Source organism: Magallana gigas, chromosome 5 (genome assembly GCF_963853765.1).
Source record: "Magallana gigas chromosome 5, xbMagGiga1.1, whole genome shotgun sequence".
Classification (NCBI taxonomy): domain Eukaryota; kingdom Metazoa; phylum Mollusca; class Bivalvia; order Ostreida; family Ostreidae; genus Magallana; species Magallana gigas.
Genome location: NC_088857.1, coordinates 46,026,844 through 46,045,821, shown reverse-complemented (window position 1 = coordinate 46,045,821; position 18,978 = coordinate 46,026,844). Strand labels below are relative to the sequence as shown.

General features: G+C 34.1%; 2 protein-coding genes across 2 annotated transcripts; one reads left to right on the top strand and one right to left on the bottom strand.

Moving 5' to 3' along the window:
- Nucleotides 1–1,277: 1,277 nt before the first annotated feature.
- Nucleotides 1,278–17,028, bottom strand: LOC136275820 (uncharacterized). Its single transcript, XM_066085863.1, is given in 13 exon segments — nucleotides 1,278–1,980; nucleotides 2,145–2,336; nucleotides 2,416–2,523; nucleotides 2,643–2,781; nucleotides 3,023–3,262; nucleotides 3,492–3,608; nucleotides 14,244–14,608; nucleotides 14,781–14,972; nucleotides 15,069–15,176; nucleotides 15,299–15,437; nucleotides 15,712–15,951; nucleotides 16,162–16,336; nucleotides 16,881–17,028. Coding segments are annotated over 12 exon segments (2,304 nt in total). The 5' UTR covers nucleotides 16,300–16,336; nucleotides 16,881–17,028; the 3' UTR covers nucleotides 1,278–1,654.
- On the top strand, nucleotides 4,412–13,131 carry LOC136275818 (EF-hand calcium-binding domain-containing protein 4B-like). The gene is made up of 16 exons (XM_066085861.1): nucleotides 4,412–4,442; nucleotides 4,762–4,877; nucleotides 5,118–5,189; nucleotides 5,297–5,348; nucleotides 5,914–5,955; nucleotides 6,567–6,664; nucleotides 6,954–7,229; nucleotides 7,815–7,880; nucleotides 8,298–8,603; nucleotides 8,966–9,019; nucleotides 9,119–9,170; nucleotides 9,602–9,740; nucleotides 9,944–10,025; nucleotides 10,256–10,481; nucleotides 11,350–11,426; nucleotides 11,744–13,131. Exons 1-16 carry the CDS (start codon nucleotides 4,416–4,418, stop codon nucleotides 11,832–11,834), a joined length of 1,776 nt encoding a protein of 591 aa, XP_065941933.1. The 5' UTR covers nucleotides 4,412–4,415; the 3' UTR covers nucleotides 11,835–13,131.
- Nucleotides 17,029–18,978: the final 1,950 nt, after the last annotated feature.

Sequence of the window (18,978 nt, the reverse complement as noted above, 5' to 3'; positions counted from 1 at the left end):
GTACGAAATTGCTTGTTTGTAAACTTATAATATTGCTACTATTCTGTGTGCTTCGGTAATATGTAATAGGGCAACAACGTAGTTGACTTCCAAACACTGACTGATACAACGTAACATTATCTACACGTCACGTCTTAGGTATATGTATCCTCTGTTTCCAAGGTGACCACGGTGTTGCTTCAACCAACAACCTTTGGGTCGCTATAGCTAGCACCTTTGATCCAAACGCTCAACACTCGCTTACACCTCTGGCTTTTGAAAAGCTGGATAATGTGATAAATAAAATGCCTTTATATAAATATATATGACAAATATCGAATTTAAAATTGTTATATCTGAATAATTAAAATACGTTTATTATGGATGCGATTTTTATTTTAGTATTCAAACATCATTGACTTTTTCGTAAGACGTTTAATTGTTTAAAAGTAAGATAGTAGTTTCTGTTAAATAAAAAACGAGATAACAATACATTTAATAAAAAAACAAAAACTTTAATTCACGCTTTTACATTGTCTCTAGTTGAAATAAATCGGTTTATTGTCCAAGGAAGTGTAAATATTAATCAAAATATACTTTTTTTTCATTCACAATCGTCCGCGTTTAAATCATTCTTATCTAAATGTTATTCAATAGATGCTTTTTATTTCATTTTATTTAATATTTGCATGTTCTGCTTATACATATATTCATTGTTGGAAACCACGGCATCGATCCCCTCCCATCTGGAAAGCGCTAGGCGAACACCGTACCGAGGCTTGAGAAGACAATGGCTTATATTACAATCTTATTTATTTTCTAAACTAATTTTTTATGATTCATATAACCTTCTTTATTTATTCCTAGGCTTATATGGTTCATTTTTCGAACAATGTAAACCAATCATTTTTTCTCGATGATGAACATGAAAAAGATATAGTACGTATACATGTAAATGCTGACTCTGTATCATGCATCGGTATTATCGACTGATACGTGAGACATAAACACCTGACGTTAGATATTTTTCTCCTAATAAAAAAAAAATACCTTCAACCAAATAATAAACAAGTTGTATTATGCCTAGTCCGATTTTTTCAAACCATAGTGCAGGTGGAATATTCTTTATCAAAAAGGAAAAATTGTTTTAATTTTATGAAGTAATTATTTATTTCATGATATACACAATTATATAAATGATATCAATACACAAAAACATATATAAATATATATGAATATGTGAAATAACTATTATATTGCAAACACCTTTGGCCATTTTTTTTTTATGAAAAGTGATGGAAAAGTGATGAAAAAGTCAATGGTGTTAAGACGGACTGCCAATATATGTACACATGTACGAGAAAATATGAATAAATATATACATGATCTTTGCATGCATTTACAATATACAATATGAATATACTTAGAAAGAAATGGTCGATATCAATACTGGTTTGCACCACCAACATAGTACATATGACACTAGCCAGTAATTTTCCCTTGAAGTGTTCGGACCCGTTCCATCTTAGAGAGTATAACACTGAGAATAGGAAATGTGAAGCCTGTTTGCAGTGATTCCGGAACAAAAACCGTATACCCTCACATTCATACCTTATTCCTTTTTAAAGTTAATTCCTATAAGATCATGTACCTATTAGTTACTTTTATATTAATGTCAAAAGCATTTCCTGTGCACTATTCCTGGTCCACATTCGTCGTACTCCTGTTTGGTGATCCACATCTGTTGGAAAGTGGACAGAGAACCTAGAATAGATCCACCGATCCACACTGAGTATTTCCGCTCTGGCGCGGCGCTGATCTTGACCTTCATTGAACTGGGGGAAACGGCCGTGACCTCCTTGGCTAGTCTGTCCTTGATCCCCGGAAACATGGTGGAGCCCCCTGACAACACGATGTTACTGTACATGTCTCTTCTGATGTCAATGTCGCACGCCATGATGGAGTTGTGGATCTGTTCGTGTATTCCACTCGCTTCTAGACCTGTAAGAGAAACCATACTTAATTCTTTTTTATTACTGTCACTTATATTTCATGTAAAAAAAACAACTGAGCATAAAATCTTCTATTGTTTTGGTTACCTATAATCGAAAATATGCTATATTAATGCAAAAAGCTCAATATCTATAAAAGACCTGGCCACCTACCTGTAAAGGATGGCTGGAACAGCACTTCCGGACACCGGAAACGCTCGTTGCCAATGGTGATCACTTGACCGTCCGGAAGTTCGTAAGATTTTTCCAGTGCGGAGGATTGCGCAGAGGCACAGAGTTCTTGTTCAAAATCAATAGCAACGTAACAGAGGCTTTCTTTGATGTCACGGACGATTTCTTGTTCGGCTGAAATAGTTAAGTTGTTCAATAGAAATTTTCAATAGATTATTGATAAATATTTTCAAAACTATGCAGAAATTCTTACAAGAGTTGACAAAATTGTATCCTCGTTCATGAAGAATTCTTTGTAGATACTTGGTCAGATCTCTGCCTGCTAGGTCCACTCTCTTAATAGCGTGTGGAAGAGCGTAGCCTGAACAAAATATCAATTCATTCACAATGTACTCATTATATGAGTTGTATTTCGCAATTAATTCGAGATGTCAGGTATATTTAAGTTTTAATATAAGAACAATGCTGCTTTCGATTTACCTTCGTATATGGGGACGATGTGAGACACGCCGTCTCCCGAATCGAACACGATTCCTGTCGTTCTTCCGGCGCCGTACAGAGAGAGGACAGCTTGGATGCTGACGTAGAACCCGGGCACGTTGAACGTCTCGAACATGATCTGTACGTTGAAATAAATTGAAGTTAGCGTAAAAGCACTGAAGTCAATATATTCTATTGCTACACTTTAACATATTTCATTTTTTAAATGAAAATTTAGCAAGTTTCTAGCATAATCTCAAATACTGTAAATATTAGAGTTGGAAGTAAATAACATTTGGAAGAAATATCAATAAAGAAAACACAACAAAACCAAATATTCGTCTTTAGTAAAAAAAAAAATAATAAAAAAAAATGTTCACCTGCGTCATTTGTTCCCTGTTGTATTTGGGATTGAGTGGTGCCTCAGTCAGCAGCACCGGGTGGTCTTCGGGAGCCACCCTTAGTTCGTTGTAGAACGTGTGGTGCCAGATCTTCTCCATGTCGTCCCAGTTATTGACGACGCCATGTTCTACTGGGTAATTCAGGGACAGGACTCCCCGGTGGCTCTGGGCCTCGTCTCCAATGTAACAATCCTTGCCTCCCATTCCCGCCATTGCAATCTATGATCAATAAAAATAATATCCTTGTTCAACGTTGTTAAAGAATACATAAATATTATTTTAGATTTGCTTAATGTAATTAGGTTATTCTGAACATGATACTTAAATAATTGATTGTTTAAAACAGTAATCCTGTTTATTTCATTTTAGAATGTAATTAAACAAAAAACAATAATGAAATAGATATTTGAAGTGTGCATCCGTAATTTGTTTCAAACAGCCTTCTTACGTCGTATCTAGGTCGTCCGGTGACGGCGGGAAACACGGCCCGCGGGGCGTCATCTCCGGCAAAGCCCGCCTTACACATGCCCGACCCATTGTCAATCACAACACAGGCAATGTCGTCCTCAACCAGGTTAATAGGCATGGTTATTGTTTGGTTTGGTGTGTTATATTCTAAAATGAAGGCATATATATAGTATTAAATTACATCGAAGCTTTTAAAAGGGAAAGTCGGACAAAAAAATGTCTCGGTTGCAGTGCAAAAAAAAAATTGCATGTTGATACAACCCATTAGATAAATAAGTGAATAAATCAATTAAAAAAATAAAATGATTTTGAAATTTGAAAAACTATTTGTGGCTCAACAGATAAACTTTTGCACAGCCGGTAAAGGAATTAAGACTCATATTAAATACATGTAGCTATATTATTTGATTTCTTACCTTAGGTTTGCTTTAATCTTGCAGTTGTTGGTTTGACTGGAATAGAGGTACCGGGCAGCCTTATATACTCCACACACCGTGTCATCTCTGAGAACACTGCCAGAAATGGAAACAATCTTGTTCATCGAATTTAGTCAATTTCCAAACAAGGAGATATCTCCTCCCTTTTACCTTATATGACACAGATCTGGGACTGAGTTTAAATCTAAAAATAGATATTTGTCGCAAGTATACATACATGTATGTTTACCTATTAAGGTTGTTTAGAATTACCTTTCAATACTGAATCTTTGAGTGACCTTTAATTATTTACAATGAGTGTAAAGTTATATGTACATTAATGTTTGTTCTACATATGATTATAGTAATACTAGTATACAAACATTCTCTCTCTCTCTCGATCGGTCGATCGATCGATCGATAGAGGCACATCAACATGCATGGTAAGTAAAACAAAATGTTTACTTAACGTGTTTGGTTGCCATTTGATGCTGGAGAATGACAAATTGATGAAGGTGGGTTTACCGGTACTTGAAATATTGCGGTTTCATCAATATTCGTTGAATACCAATTTTCGTTGATTTCATTGTTAAGTTGATCCACAAATTAAATGTTCATTGAAGTGCAGTTTCTATTAACTTTTGTATTAATAGGGTCATTGGCCACAAATTTATATATCGTTGAAACTGTGAATTTTACTTTATCCACAAATATTGATACCCTTGAATATTTATGAAACCACAGTATTTCACTTCAAATCTATTCATACCTGTGCTTATGATAATAGGGTTTTGGGATGAATATTGAGACTGACATTTGTTTATGGTTTTCCAGGAGAAAGAAGCTTTAGAGGAGATGTTACAGCAGTCCCAGGAAAGCCTGGAAGAATCCAAGTCCTACATAGGACAGCTGAGATCCCAACAGAAGGACGAAAAACGTGAGAGAGCAAGGTATGTGGAGGCAGTCTACGAGTTTGTTACACGAATTGTCACACAGAGATGATACCAATGCGTGTACATATAATCCTAGATGCATTATACCAATCAAAGTAATGTTAAAAGTATTGTTGTGATTAGTCTCTTCGAAACCTAAGGAAAATAATTCTTTGTGTCTGGATGGATTTTTTTCTTGTACTAGGTAATGATATAGAATATCTTTGTTAAGTATTACTTCTTTCTTTTATTCAACAGAGCAGCTTTGCATTTAACCGAAAATATTGCATTAGAAAGAGAAAGTCTGGTCAAACAACTTGATTTATTGAGGTAGGTATCTAAACCTCCATCTGTAGATGAGGAGTTTCACTGTTTGAATTTTGCTTCACCAAAAGTTCATAACCATTCTGATTTGTGTATTTCTTTTTAATCACCAGAGATGTGAACAAGAAGCTTCGTGATGACAAGGATGAGGCAGAAACAAGGCGGGTACATATGAGCTTTTATTTAGATATCCTCCAACATATAAGCAGCTCTTTCCATCAAACAACACTATCTCATTTTCTCTTTCATATCTATTTCTAGTACATGTATATGATCTTCTTCATTATTGGATAGGACAGCACTATATGTCATTATTGCATACCATCTAAGTACAAAACAAACAATATGCAGACTTTTATTTAGAGTTTTAGATGATTAGTAATTTTAACTAAGTGCATGTTGAAGTAACCAACATTTGGTAAAGTTTGGGACAATTGAAATACTAAGAACTAACTTAAGATGGGAGTAAATCTTCAGAGAAATGCACAATGTCTTGTGTTTATTGAAATCTGAACTCTGCATATTCGTTTAAGAAATCACTAGTATATATACAATTTTTTGCACACCGTACAACTAATAATCATATATGTATTTTAATCATAAAACATGTGATGATACAGTGTCTTCTTGATATTGGAGATCAGGGAAGCTTGATCATAGGTTGATTTTATATCAATTGATTTGTCAGTGCAGTGAATAGAAATTTGATGACAGTTTGTCATTTTGTCAGTTTGCTGTCAGTGAGACGGACAGTTCAGATGATTTACACCAGGTAAACAAACAGACAAACAAACAAACACCAGTGGAATGATTTTGAATTATGTTGAAGTTTTGATTTACATTCTTGTTTGTAGTTAATTTTATCCAAGTTCCTTATTTCACAGTTATTTGCTTTATATTACTAGATTTCATTGCATGGCAGGCAGCTAATTGAATAAGATGAATTTAACGAATTGATTTCATATTGCATGGTGCTATTAGCAATGCCTCTGGACAAATAAAGATAGTGACAAAGATTTTTAGCATTAATTCACTTTTTTTTTTAATCCTGCATGTTAGTAACTAAAGAAGTTAGTTGACTATTGTTGCACAAGTTTTTAAAATCACCTTGAACAAATATGATTTGTTGAAATGCATTTAATGCTTAGTTTTACCTGAAATTTGTACCAGCAGTAGAGGAAATCTAGTGGGAGTTTTTTAAATGACTTCCTGTTGTTATCACAGATTGATATTTTAGGTAGATTGATATTCATATAAAAAGTACAGAATGTGTTAAATGTTTTCTTTTCTTTCTTTCATAGATTTTAATTGTTAGTGAACATTTCCATAAAAAGGTGTTCTTTTACTATAAAATAATGGAGATACATTTGTGAACTGTTACAGATTTTGGAGTCAGAAGCAAATGCAAAGAGGCAGTGCTTCCGGAACCAGGATCCAGCCAAACGCGGCTCCATTCTCGGAAACTACTTCCCTCCAAGCAGGTACTGTATACCTACTGGTGTACCACTCACAAACTGATATTTCTATGAAAGAAATTGGATACTTATATAATTATTTCTGTGAAATAAATGGGTACCTTTATCATTTCTTTTATAGTGATGCATTAAATTTTATGTAGATATGAAACTCCTAAAGCAAATTCATGCACTTTTACCTGGAAAATTTCATTGAATGGGAACAAATTTAGAATAGGTGAAATATGTTCCAATATGGATTGAAGATATCATTGTACAATACAGTTGAATTATGGAGAATTGTTGTTTTACGCAGAGGTAGAATGGACTCCACCCAAGAATCCATCTCGAAGTTTTCGAACGACGAGGATTTAGAAGAATCTCCGCCTCATCATCACTCACTTCATGACATCACGGACATCACTGATGACATAGAATGCGATGATGAGGTCATATCACATCAACAAACACAGTCGCTAGATCATATAGATAGTCATTATGGAATAGGGACGCAGAGGTCAGAAATTAAGGACAGCCACAACTTGGATCAGACGACAAGCAGCGATGGTGAAATCAATGTTAGAAATACCAGGTACCTATAGCTTATAAAATATCCATATATGGGGTACTTTAGGAGAAAGATTCCAAAGGTTTATATTAAATTTTGTTTGAAAAATATATTGCATCAGTCTGTATTTTCCTTGGTTAAATTCAATTCATTAAATAAATTGTGATACAATTTTAACAGACCAGAAAAAGAAGAGGTTAATTTCAAACTGTTTTAGGAAGAAAAACAAATTTTCTAAATATCCTCCTCTGGAGAAAGTTGGAAAATTTTACTATTTCATTACCTCCTCTGTCACTTAACTGAGGGAGTATAAAGAAATAGTACTTCATTGTCAAAGTAAATGTAATAGAAACGTTTTCTTTACCTTTTGATTGTTAAATTTATCTGGTTTAAAATTATTTAGAGAGAAATATATAAACTTGATCATGTACAGTTGAACTTTTACATCTTGAACACCGATATCTCGAATTTAATGAATATGTCAAAGTGATTTGTAAGTGACAGTATATTAAAAACTTAAATGTAGCAGATCTTTGATTGTAAATTCTTGGTACTTGTTACTTACTGTATTTTTATCGCTCTAACACAGACATTGTTTTTTGTCAACAGAGAAAGGCACAAGCAGCACAAACGACAGAGAAAGAAAGCTCACAAAGCGACAGTTGACGAGAATAGGTAATTTTAGTATGCATGGCTATGAAGATATGGGTTTGAAGTGGATCTCATTAACATCTAACTCTTGATAAGCAGCAGAAATATTTCCCCAAATGAGGGTTTGAGGGGAATCATTTAGAAGAGAGTAATATTAGAATTCATTACTATGCTTTTAGTCTGACAGAATTATTCTTGGCTAACATTCTGTTTTCAAATGTTCAAATGCTGTCAATTACTGTATTGTAGAAACACATGTGCCTAATGTCAAGAAAAAAAAATAAAATTTTGAAATCAAAATATAAGTTTGTTAAAAGATTTTTTTGAAGAAAAAGAATGATAAAATGTGATTGACAGTATATACGACAGTAATACCATTTTGCTGTAGACAGTTGAATTCCTGTAGAGACAGAACATTAATTTCACCTGGTTTTTGCTTAGTTTGCACAAAACTAGATTCCATGGTGGTGGAAACTGTTTCAGCGAAGATCTGGAGGAGGAAGGGGACAATATTGACCAGCAGGTGGCACCAGCATATGAAAACTTATTGAACGGCGACCAAAGGAGAGAATCCATATTCATGGAAACAATGGAGGATTACATGATGCGACTGGACAAACATTCACATCAAGAACAAACACTAGCCCCTAGTGAACAAAAATCAGTAGCAGCACCTGCTTTTAAAACAGAAGTTCTAGAGAGAGGGGGTAACCGAAAGTGGTCCATGGGTGCTACTAGAAAATCAATGTATGCATTAAAAGCAGTATTGAGAATGTTTTCTTAAGAGGGACCTGCTATTTGGAAGCCATGTTCAGCCCTTTGGACTTGTATAGCTTAGCCAGATACTGGTGCCTGCTACTATGGGTCCGATTCACTGGGGTGGTTTATATACTGGTGGTGGAGGTTGTAGGTTCAATTCCCTGGTCAGCTAGAGAGGTGATTATTTAATGTAGTGAGTTTTGCATGGGAACAGTTTTTCTTTTTAATAACATCCTTCTAACATTTTTCTAATCCTTTAACTCATTTCATATTTCATTGCCCTACCTGTCTGAATGCTATGTTTATAACATTTAATGAACCTGATACATAGAACTAACATCAAATTTCAGGGTTGATACATCACATACTAACATAATGGAAGACAGTGAAGACCAGTTAGATGGGTAAACTAATGATTTAGTTTTCATCATAGTTTGCTTCATTGTTTTGTTGAATAAATAGATATTCATTTTGATTTATTGCTGGATTTGTTTTAACAACAGAAATGGCATCGTTCCTGAAAGTCCAAGGGGGCAGCCTGTTGGAGAAGATAAGGTACATAACTCTTACTGGTTGAAGGAATGAAAGTTTTTTCGAAAATGCCTTTAAATATTTTTAGAACTACTGTGTCATAGAAATTTTAAACAGAACTACATTGGTGTTCAAAATTTAAATGGGGTAAAATCTCTGTATATTTTGATAAAGTGAAAGCAAATAAGGGGCTAAAATGACTTTGTAAACAAGCAGTAATATTGGCTCTCTTTAGAATTCGGCTTACACACAATTTTTTATATGTTTCAACAATCATTCTTGATTGATGATATTAATTTTTATTTTGAAATGAAAATATTTGTATTGGATTGGTACAGATTGTCATGTGTTGCAGACATTTCTCTCATTTTGTTGGAGTGTTTTAATTATACAGTTCATAAGATGTTATCCTTGCATTGGTTGATGTTGTCATGATTTGTTTGTTACATTAACAGACTGATGAGGAAGTGACCCCACCCCCCAGACAGAGGCTGTTTAAGGTCGTGTTTGTGGGAGACTCAGGGGTTGGCAAGAGCAGCTTCATACATCGATTCTGTAACGATCAATTCAACCCAACATTCAGTGCTACCATAGGTCAGTGTAAAAGCAGAATTAGTCTGATCAGTAACTTTTCTTTCACTCTAAAAATTTAAATAAAGTAGCGGTAGACATATATTATACATGTTTTCTCCTCATTTTATGATACAGTACAAGTACTGTTAGTGCCAAGCATGTGTTCAATTGGCTAAGAACTTATAGATATGGAGGCTTGAATTGTTTTGTTTGGACTTTTACAGGTGTAGATTTTCAGGTGAAGAGTATAGTGATGGAAGGGCAGGTGATTGTGCTCCAGCTGTGGGACACAGCCGGCCAGGAAAGGTAACTCCCACAGTCCTTTTAAAATTGTTGTCATTTCACTAATATAAATGTAAGAGTAAATTTAAGATTTTTCCATTTCTTATTTTTAAAATTCAAGTCTTTATTTGTTAAACAATCAAATTGAAAACAATATTTAAATGATTTATTTTGCTTCGTTGATGCACCCACAAGTTTGTTAAGCTCAGTCCACTTATAATATGATCATGTGCTTAATTGAAATTACTTCCTAGGTTTCGAAGTATCACCAAGCAGTACTTTCGAAAAGCAGACGGAGTGATTCTGATGTACGACGTTACAACTGAAGCCACCTTTACCAATGTCAGGAACTGGATCACTAGTATCCAGGAGGGGGTGGAAGAAGGAACAGCCTTGGTTCTTGTTGGTAACAAGACATACTTGATTGAAGAGCAGGACAGAAGAGCAGTGAAAGTCAAGGACGGCAACAAATTAGCTGCTGTAAGTTTTCATTAATACAGTTACTTCAGTTCAACTAGAATATCAAGAATGCATTAATTTTGGATATATTTAAATAATAAAATGCTTTTTTTGATGATTCATGCAGGAAATGAAGGTGACGACATTGCAGAAAAAATGCAGATTATGTAAATTTTTTCTGCAATGATCGTCGCCTTCATAACCTGCATGAATTATCAAAATTATTGGTTTTTTTTAACAAATTAATACGATGAGTGTAAAAAGTAAGTTAAATTCACTGAATTACTGTTTAACGAGGCTGGGTCTAATTTGTTCTGCCCTAGATTTTTGATTGAATTTTTTTAACATGAATATCTACTGATATAATTATTATTTTAAGATAAAAAAAAAAATAAGACATTTACCACACCGTTTGTTTAAGGGGCCATCTCAACGTTTGTTAATTTTTAACATAGGACCCTATGGGATTTTGCTTGAAATGTATCAATTTTGCACATTGCATGCTGATGTATTGATCTTTAAATGTATAACATATCAATATAGAATCTGCTATACTAATGAAAGTTGGCATCAACAGGACTCGAACTAAAAATAAAAAAGTACGAAATTTCTTGTTTGTAAAATTATAATCTTGCTACTATTGTGTCTCGTCTCCTACGGGAATGCGATTCTGACATCATCATGATTATTTTGTGAAGTTTGTGATTTTTCTTAGGTCATTGTAGGTTACTTTCAGGGCATAGCATCGTCAAAAGCCACATATTTTCTATCTGTTACACTGGACAGATAGAAAACCCCTGGTTCCGGTGATGCAGGCATAGATAATTCATGTTGCTGCTAATAATATTCATTTGGTTTATATTCAAGTTAACAACTGCTTTTTAAACAGGAATATGATGCCTCCTTTTTTGAAGTCAGTGCCAAGTCTGGAACAAAAGTAAAGGAGTGTATGGAATCTCTGGCCAGGTGATTAGTGTAGCTTTTAATTACATTAGAACAATTACTATAGTATATCTATTATATTTTGAAATTTTGGTTGAAGCAGCTTCAACTCAATCCAGTGCATTGTTAAATATGCATATATGTTTTGACATAGGTAATTCAGAAAAGTGCTAAATCAAATATATGCTACCTTGTTGAATATCTGTTTTCCATCAAATATTGTTCACACGTAGTATTTAATATTTATACAGTTTTTATATATTGGAATATCCATTTAATTGTATTATCTAATATGATTGTTTTAATTGTTTGTTACATATTGTTTTAAATTTTCTTTTTAGAATTTTAAAGGAAAAAGAAGATGATGAGATTGAAAAAGCCCTTCATTTGGAAGATGGTGTTAAGAAGAAAAAAGGTGGATGCTGTAGTTGATGCCTAAAGAAAGATTAATGATAATGATATACTCAGTTTATGAAGGAACAAATCAGCTGCTGTCTTGTGTGGTGCAATTCCAAAGCTTTGGGTGTTTATATTTACCTCACAAACAAGACAGTCCTGTATTTTGTCTTTTCCTTGATGCTTCCCCTGTTTTCGTTTGTTGTCCCAAGTTGTTGACATTCTAGCAATTGATTTCTCTGTTTCATTTGTATATTCCATAATAACTGATCTCCATGGTTATAGAAATCCATTATTATAGTGCAATAATTTAGTTGTTTTTATTAACTGTTTCCATTATGATTTACATCAACTTGTGGTTTTTTTATTCCAATATTTACAGAACTATTTTTAGAAAGGTCTGCATTCTCTTGATTTTTATAAATCGTCTTTTTTTTAAAAGAAAGAATATGCCACTTTATAGTTGATCATGATTATTTCTTCAAAGAAGAGATACTTGTTCCAGTGTCCTCTGATTTGTGTGATTGTATAGCTGTTGTATTTACATGCACTGTTGTCTAAGACTTTTATGTTGAAGTGGTGGTCATACTGCTAGCATGTACAGTGTACATGTACATGTATGTTTCATATTGATACATAGGCAGTTTTTTTTCTATTTTCTTACATTAAAATACATGTATAACATGCATTTGATGTAGCATTATTGTATGTTACATGTGCTTGATGGTTTAGAATTTTTTAATTTATTGAATTTAATAAATGAATAATGTCTCTTTAGCCCTTTAAAGATTTAACAATATCAACTGAATTTTTAAGTTTCCATTTTTTTTTTACATGATATTGTAATCCACATGTACTCAAATTTTCATTTTATAGTTTAGCAACACATTCAACAAATCCCTGATTTTTTAATTTTTTTTTTTTATATTTTTCAGTTTTAAATCACCATTATCTCTTTTAATAGTAAGGGGTAGGGAGACATGTGACATTGGTATACTTCGTTAGAGAAAACAAATTAAGGGTGCTATGATCAAGATGGGTTTTACTATTTTATTTTGTGTAAAATACATGTATTGTTATTCCAAACATTTTGTTGCAATTGTTTTTCATGAAAGAATTGTTATGTTTTCATATTTTATATCTGTATTGTGGTGTTTCACTACATTTCATATTGTTTCAATGAAGGAACAGAATTTTTATCATTTCATCATAGAACAAACAAATTTATGTTTACACGTATGATGTTTTATCATTTGTGCAATTGTTGCAAGAACATTCTATTACCTGTTCTAGCAATTTTTTCCAAATTATTCCAATTAAACTGTTTCAAGAGCTTTGGTTTTCAGTTAACTAGGTCTTATTCACTAATATTTAAAAATGTTGAACACTTGAAGGTAACTTTATTTTCACCAATCTAAATAAAATTAGATCTCTTCATCTGCTCCAATTGTGTAGCGATCTACTGGAGTGGATCAATGGATTTAATTTTAATTAGAATATACTACCACTGATGATTCTTAGATGGTAGTACTGAAGTTGTTGGTTCAGAGGTTATATATTGACTGATTGTGATTGCGCCCTGTCGATATATTTTTTTGTCAGCCGAATGTGTTTTACGGCCGACAGATAAAAAATATTTCGCTGATCCAAACATTGACTGAAATGTGACATGTACGCAATGTAATATCTCATCAACATATTTCAAAGGGGAACCTTTGAATCCGCGTGAACGACTTGAGCAATGCGACGTTCCTTACAAGAGGAGAGTTGTAGTTCGTTTTAGTTTTCTTTCCCATTCAATCTTTTATCAGTATAGTGTATAAATCAAATATCGTTCAGAGTTTGTTTGTGGCGACGCAGAGTAATATGATTTTAAAGTATTCTTATATGTAATCGTCAAATTAAAAAAAAAAGATGCAATCCTTTAACGAGCATTTCCAAACTTGTATTGTTTATAATATTTGGGAGGGGGTGTCACATTTAAGGAGAGAAACCGAGAAGAAACTTGAATTATCTTTTATTCATATGTTTATTCGATAATAATCATCCACGTATTAAACAGAGTATCAAAATAAGTGACAACATGTGTGAAATAACTATGCAATAAATAAAACAAGCATTATTGATATTTTTTTATGCCATTAACATTGATAAATAAATGTATGGGGCTTCTTTTGAATAACAAAACAAATATAAACAAAAAGCCGCTAATGAGTATCAACAACATATAATATAAATAGTACATGGTTATGACGACAATCGCAGAAAACGATGTACTGGCTTGCAACAACGCATCATACGTGTATGTATTTGATTCTTGTCTGAATTCACTCTTGGACGGTCATGTGATGGGAAATTTGGAACCTGGAAACGTCAATGTAGGAAGTTCCGGAAAAGTGGAATCTTGTACCCCAATGGTCCTTAATTTTACCTCCGAAGTGTCACCCCTAGATCGGTAATATTGTATCGAGCTGTGGATCAATATCAAAAGCATTTCCTGTGCACTATTCCTGGTCCACATTCGTCGTACTCCTGTTTGGTGATCCACATCCGTTGGAAAGTGGACAGAGAACCTAGAATAGATCCACCGATCCACACTGAGTATTTCCGCTCTGGCGCGGCGCTGATCTTGACCTTCATTGAACTGGGAGAAACGGCCGTGACCTCCTTGGCTAGTCTGTCCTTGATCCCCGGAAACATGGTGGAGCCCCCTGACAGCACGATGTTACTGTACATGTCTCTTCTGATGTCAATGTCGCACGCCATGATGGAGTTGTGGATCTGTTCGTGTATTCCACTCGCTTCTAGACCTGTAAGAGAAACCATACTTAATTTTTTTTATAACTGTCACCTATATTTCATGTAAAAAAAAAACCATTGAGCATAAAATCTTCTATTGTTTTGGTTTCCTATAATCGAAAATATGCTATATCAATACAAAAAACCCAATCTTTATAAAAGACCTAGAATCTGACCACCTACCTGTAAAGGATGGCTGGAACAGCACTTCCGGACACCGGAAACGCTCGTTTCCAATGGTGATCACTTGACCGTCCGGAAGTTCGTAAGATTTTTCCAGTGCGGAGGATTGTGCAGAGGCACAGAGTTCTTGTTCAAAATCCATAGCAACGTAACAGAGGTTTTCTTTGATGTCACGGACGATTTCTTGTTCGGCTGAAATAGTTAAACAAATGTGTTTCCATTAGCATTTCGAATTCTATTAAGAAATGTTTCTTTTCTTTTCAAAAGTGGAGTAGTTGAAATACTTACAAGAGTTGACAAAATTGTATCCTCGTTCATGAAGAATCCTTTGTAGATACTTGGTCAGATCTCTGCCTGCTAGGTCCACTCTCTTAATAGCATGTGGAAGAGCGTAACCTGAGCAAAATATCGATTCATATATTAAATTTTATATACAATGTATTCATTATAGATTTGACTATTCAGTGTATCACCTATATTAATGTTTTAATGTGGGAACACAGCTGCTTTCGATTTACCTTCGTATATAGGGACGATGTGAGACACGCCGTCTCCCGAATCGAACACGATTCCTGTTGTTTTTCCGGCGCCGTACAGAGAGAGGACGGCTTGGATACTGACGTAGAACCCGGGCACGTTGAATGTCTCAAACATGATCTGTACGTTGAAATAAAAGATTTAGGGTTAAACCAATGATGTTAAGATCATTTCAATAATATACAATTGAAATGAAGCTTTCTAATAAAGAATGAAAAATGGCACTTGAGGTCTCGAACATAATCTGAATATTTAATGTTACATTAAAAGAATTGAAAAAAAAATCAATAAAAAAAATCGAATACTAATATTAAATCACTTCAAGATAAAAATAACATGAATAAAGAAAATAAATTCTCTATGATTTCTTTTACTTTTATAAATAAATGATCACCTGCGTCATTTGTTCCCTGTTGTATTTGGGATTGAGTGGTGCCTCAGTCAGCAGCACTGGGTGGTCCTCGGGAGCCACCCTTAGTTCGTTGTAGAACGTGTGGTGCCAGATCTTCTCCATGTCGTCCCAGTTATTGACGACGCCATGTTCTACTGGGTAATTCAGGGAGAGAACTCCCCGGTGGCTCTGGGCCTCGTCTCCAATGTAGCAATCCTTGCTTCCCATTCCCGCCATTACAATCTAAAAATTAAAATTACGTTATAAATATGAATTGAACATGTACAAGTATTTTATCTATATTATTATATTTTTATTTGTACGCAAAGCTAGTAAACCGGTTTATATGCAATAATATCTAGAAGAATGAATCTCGTTGATTCTAGATGAAGACTTATTTTTAAAAATAAGATACTGAATGAAATTGACTTGTCAAGAAAACAGCTGCCTTACGTCGTATCTCGGTCGTCCGGTGACGGCGGGAAACACGGCCCGCGGGGCGTCATCTCCGGCAAAGCCCGCCTTACACATGCCCGAGCCATTGTCAATCACAACACAGGCAACGTCGTCCTCAACCAAGTTAATAGGCATGGTACGTTATTTTTGGTTTGGTTACCGAAATTTGTTTCTGAAAGGTAATGAAACATTGAGAGTATGGAGAAAATTTGAAGCAAGGAAGTATAAGGGAGGGGGCTGCCTTCACCCCAACCGTTCACCCACTTTAACACATAACTAACACGAGGCCACCCCCCCCCCCCGCACTTTTTAGGAGCATTTAAAGGAAAAAAGGAAAATTATAAAAATTATCCTTAAAATCGAAGTTTAATTTACTCTCCTACCATTCCCTCCCCCACAGATTATGATTTAGAAAAATTGCGAAGTTTTAAAATTCATTTTTTTAAATTTGTATGGTCGTCAAGGTTAGGGATAAATCTGTCCCTCTACCTAACCCCCACTTTCAAAAACTATGCTACGTGCCTGAGTTTATTTAGAAACTCGAACGGAAACATGTTAAACATTGCTCCGATTTTAATTCGTCCAAAAGACTAAGACTAATGCAAGTTTCTCCGGGGGAAAAATAGCACAAGCTGTAAAAATTAAATGTTGGCGACGTTGATTCAAATACATGTAATTCTTTATTTTTTAAAAATTATTTTAAAATCATTTCTTACCTCAGGATCGCTTTAGTCTTGCAGTTGTTGGTATGACTGGAATAGAGGTACCGGGCAGCCTTATATACTCCACACACCGTGTCATCTCTGAGAACACTGCCAGAAATGGACACAATCTTGTTCATCGAACTTAGTCAATTTCCAAACAAGGAGATGTCTCCTCCCTTTTACCTTATATGACACAGTTTATATGACTGAATTTAAATCTAAAAATAGATATTAGGTATAAATGTACAGAGGAGCTTTAATACATATATACAACTGTTTGTATACTTCGGGATGTTTAAAAATAGCAGTCAAATATTGGACCGTTTGAGTCACTTAAATTATATGATATAATCAATTAAATGATAATTCTGCTCTGTTTAATCTCTCTCTCTCTCTCTCTCTCTCTCTCTCTCTCTAATAGAAGAGTTGTAAACGCATAAACATACGTTAATAATGCATTCATATTGATTTTGCATTCGTATAGTGCTAAATGTTCTGGATGCCCCCTTTTTGTAAAGGTTTTAGGTTTTATTGTACATTTCGCAAGCAGTAGGGGTGTAAAAAGTTTTCAGTATTTACCAACTATTTGATTTTTGATTTTTCTCTCATTTAGGAGAAAGGGATGAGTATAACTGCTGTTTTCTTAATAAAAATCATCCGTACATGCTCTTATATACAAATAAATGCTCACTTCTCCCTACCTAACTAAATAATTATTTGTATTTACTTTAACACAGAATATTTAAGTAGACTAGTAATAATGCAGTGTGCTTCGCGGATCTAAGTGATTTTGTTTGCCCTGGTGCATTTCCACCTGATGCGTTTGAACCCTGGGGTATTTCACCACCAGTAATAGTTTAAAACCTGGGTTTTTTCACCCCTTTTGTGTAAAAATGCGGTTATGGTAGAGAACTTCATAAGCGTAGCTATTTTTTCTGTAGGGGGTCCTAGGCTAATTTTAAATAATTTTACTATGTAAATTTAATAAGCTCCAATTTTCCCGAGGACGGGGTCCAGATCCCCTGACCCCCTCCTTTCTAGATCCGCGCATGAAGATTAGTACATGTATCTAAATAATCTAAATATAAATAGTCTGTCTTGTTTCACCAATAAATATAAGCATTACTTATCGTTTTTATGTATGCATACAGTCATACACTAGTACTATGATTATAAACAAATCATTGAGATATTATCACATCATACGGAATTATTAATAAATACAATTTTTTTCCTTTTCTTGAGTAAACAACTTATAATGAGTCTTACTTATATTACTTTTACCTTATATGTTTATCTGACTGAGTTTAAATCTAAAAATAGATATTAGGTATAAATGTACAGAGGAGCTTTAATACATATAAACAACTGTTTGTATACTTCGGGATGTTTAAAAATAGCAGTCAAATATTGGACCGTTTAAGTCACTTATATAATTTAGATTATCAAATTATATGATATAATCAATTAAATGATAATTCTGCTCTGTTTAATCTCTCTCTCTCTCTCTCTCTCTCTCTCTCTCTCTCTCTCTCTCTCTCTCTCATATCGACAATGGCATTGCCATACCCTACAATACACTATTCTTATCTGGATTAATGTCGTTGAGGTTGTAAATCATTATATCTTCTATGGTTTAAAACTTGATCATAACCTATATTTTGAAATGTCGATTATTTCATTGAGTTTCGTTTCATAGCTAAAACCACACTCAGTTTTAATTATTTAGATTAAACAGATCTTTCTTCGCGAGTCGATTTTTACACAGTTGGGGCAAATACACTTCGGGTTAAAATTGCTCGGGGGGAAATACGTACAGGGCAAACAAAACCACTTCGATTCGCAAAGCCAACAGTGTTATTTCTAATTTAATTGTTTATACTGTGTGGGGTTAATTCATCAATGTTAATTTAACCATTCCATAACCACTATATAAAAGCTATTAAGACATTTATTTGTAGGAAAGAGCATGTACGAATGATCTTTATTTAAAACAGTTTGATGTTGCTAGGATACAGGTTTCAGATCCATGATTTGATTGGTTAATTTAGATATTGAATCTTGAATTTCGAATCTTGAATTTCGAATCTTGAATCTCGTATATCGAATC

Coding starts and splice junctions, on each gene's coding strand:
- LOC136275818 (XM_066085861.1), top strand. CDS start 4,416: ATGCTGGAGAATGACAAATTGATGAAG. Junction 7,230..7,814: donor ATCAATGTTAGAAATACCAG/GTACCTATAGCT, acceptor TTTTGTCAACAG/AGAAAGGCACAAGCAGCACA. Junction 7,881..8,297: donor GCGACAGTTGACGAGAATAG/GTAATTTTAGTA, acceptor GTTTTTGCTTAG/TTTGCACAAAACTAGATTCC.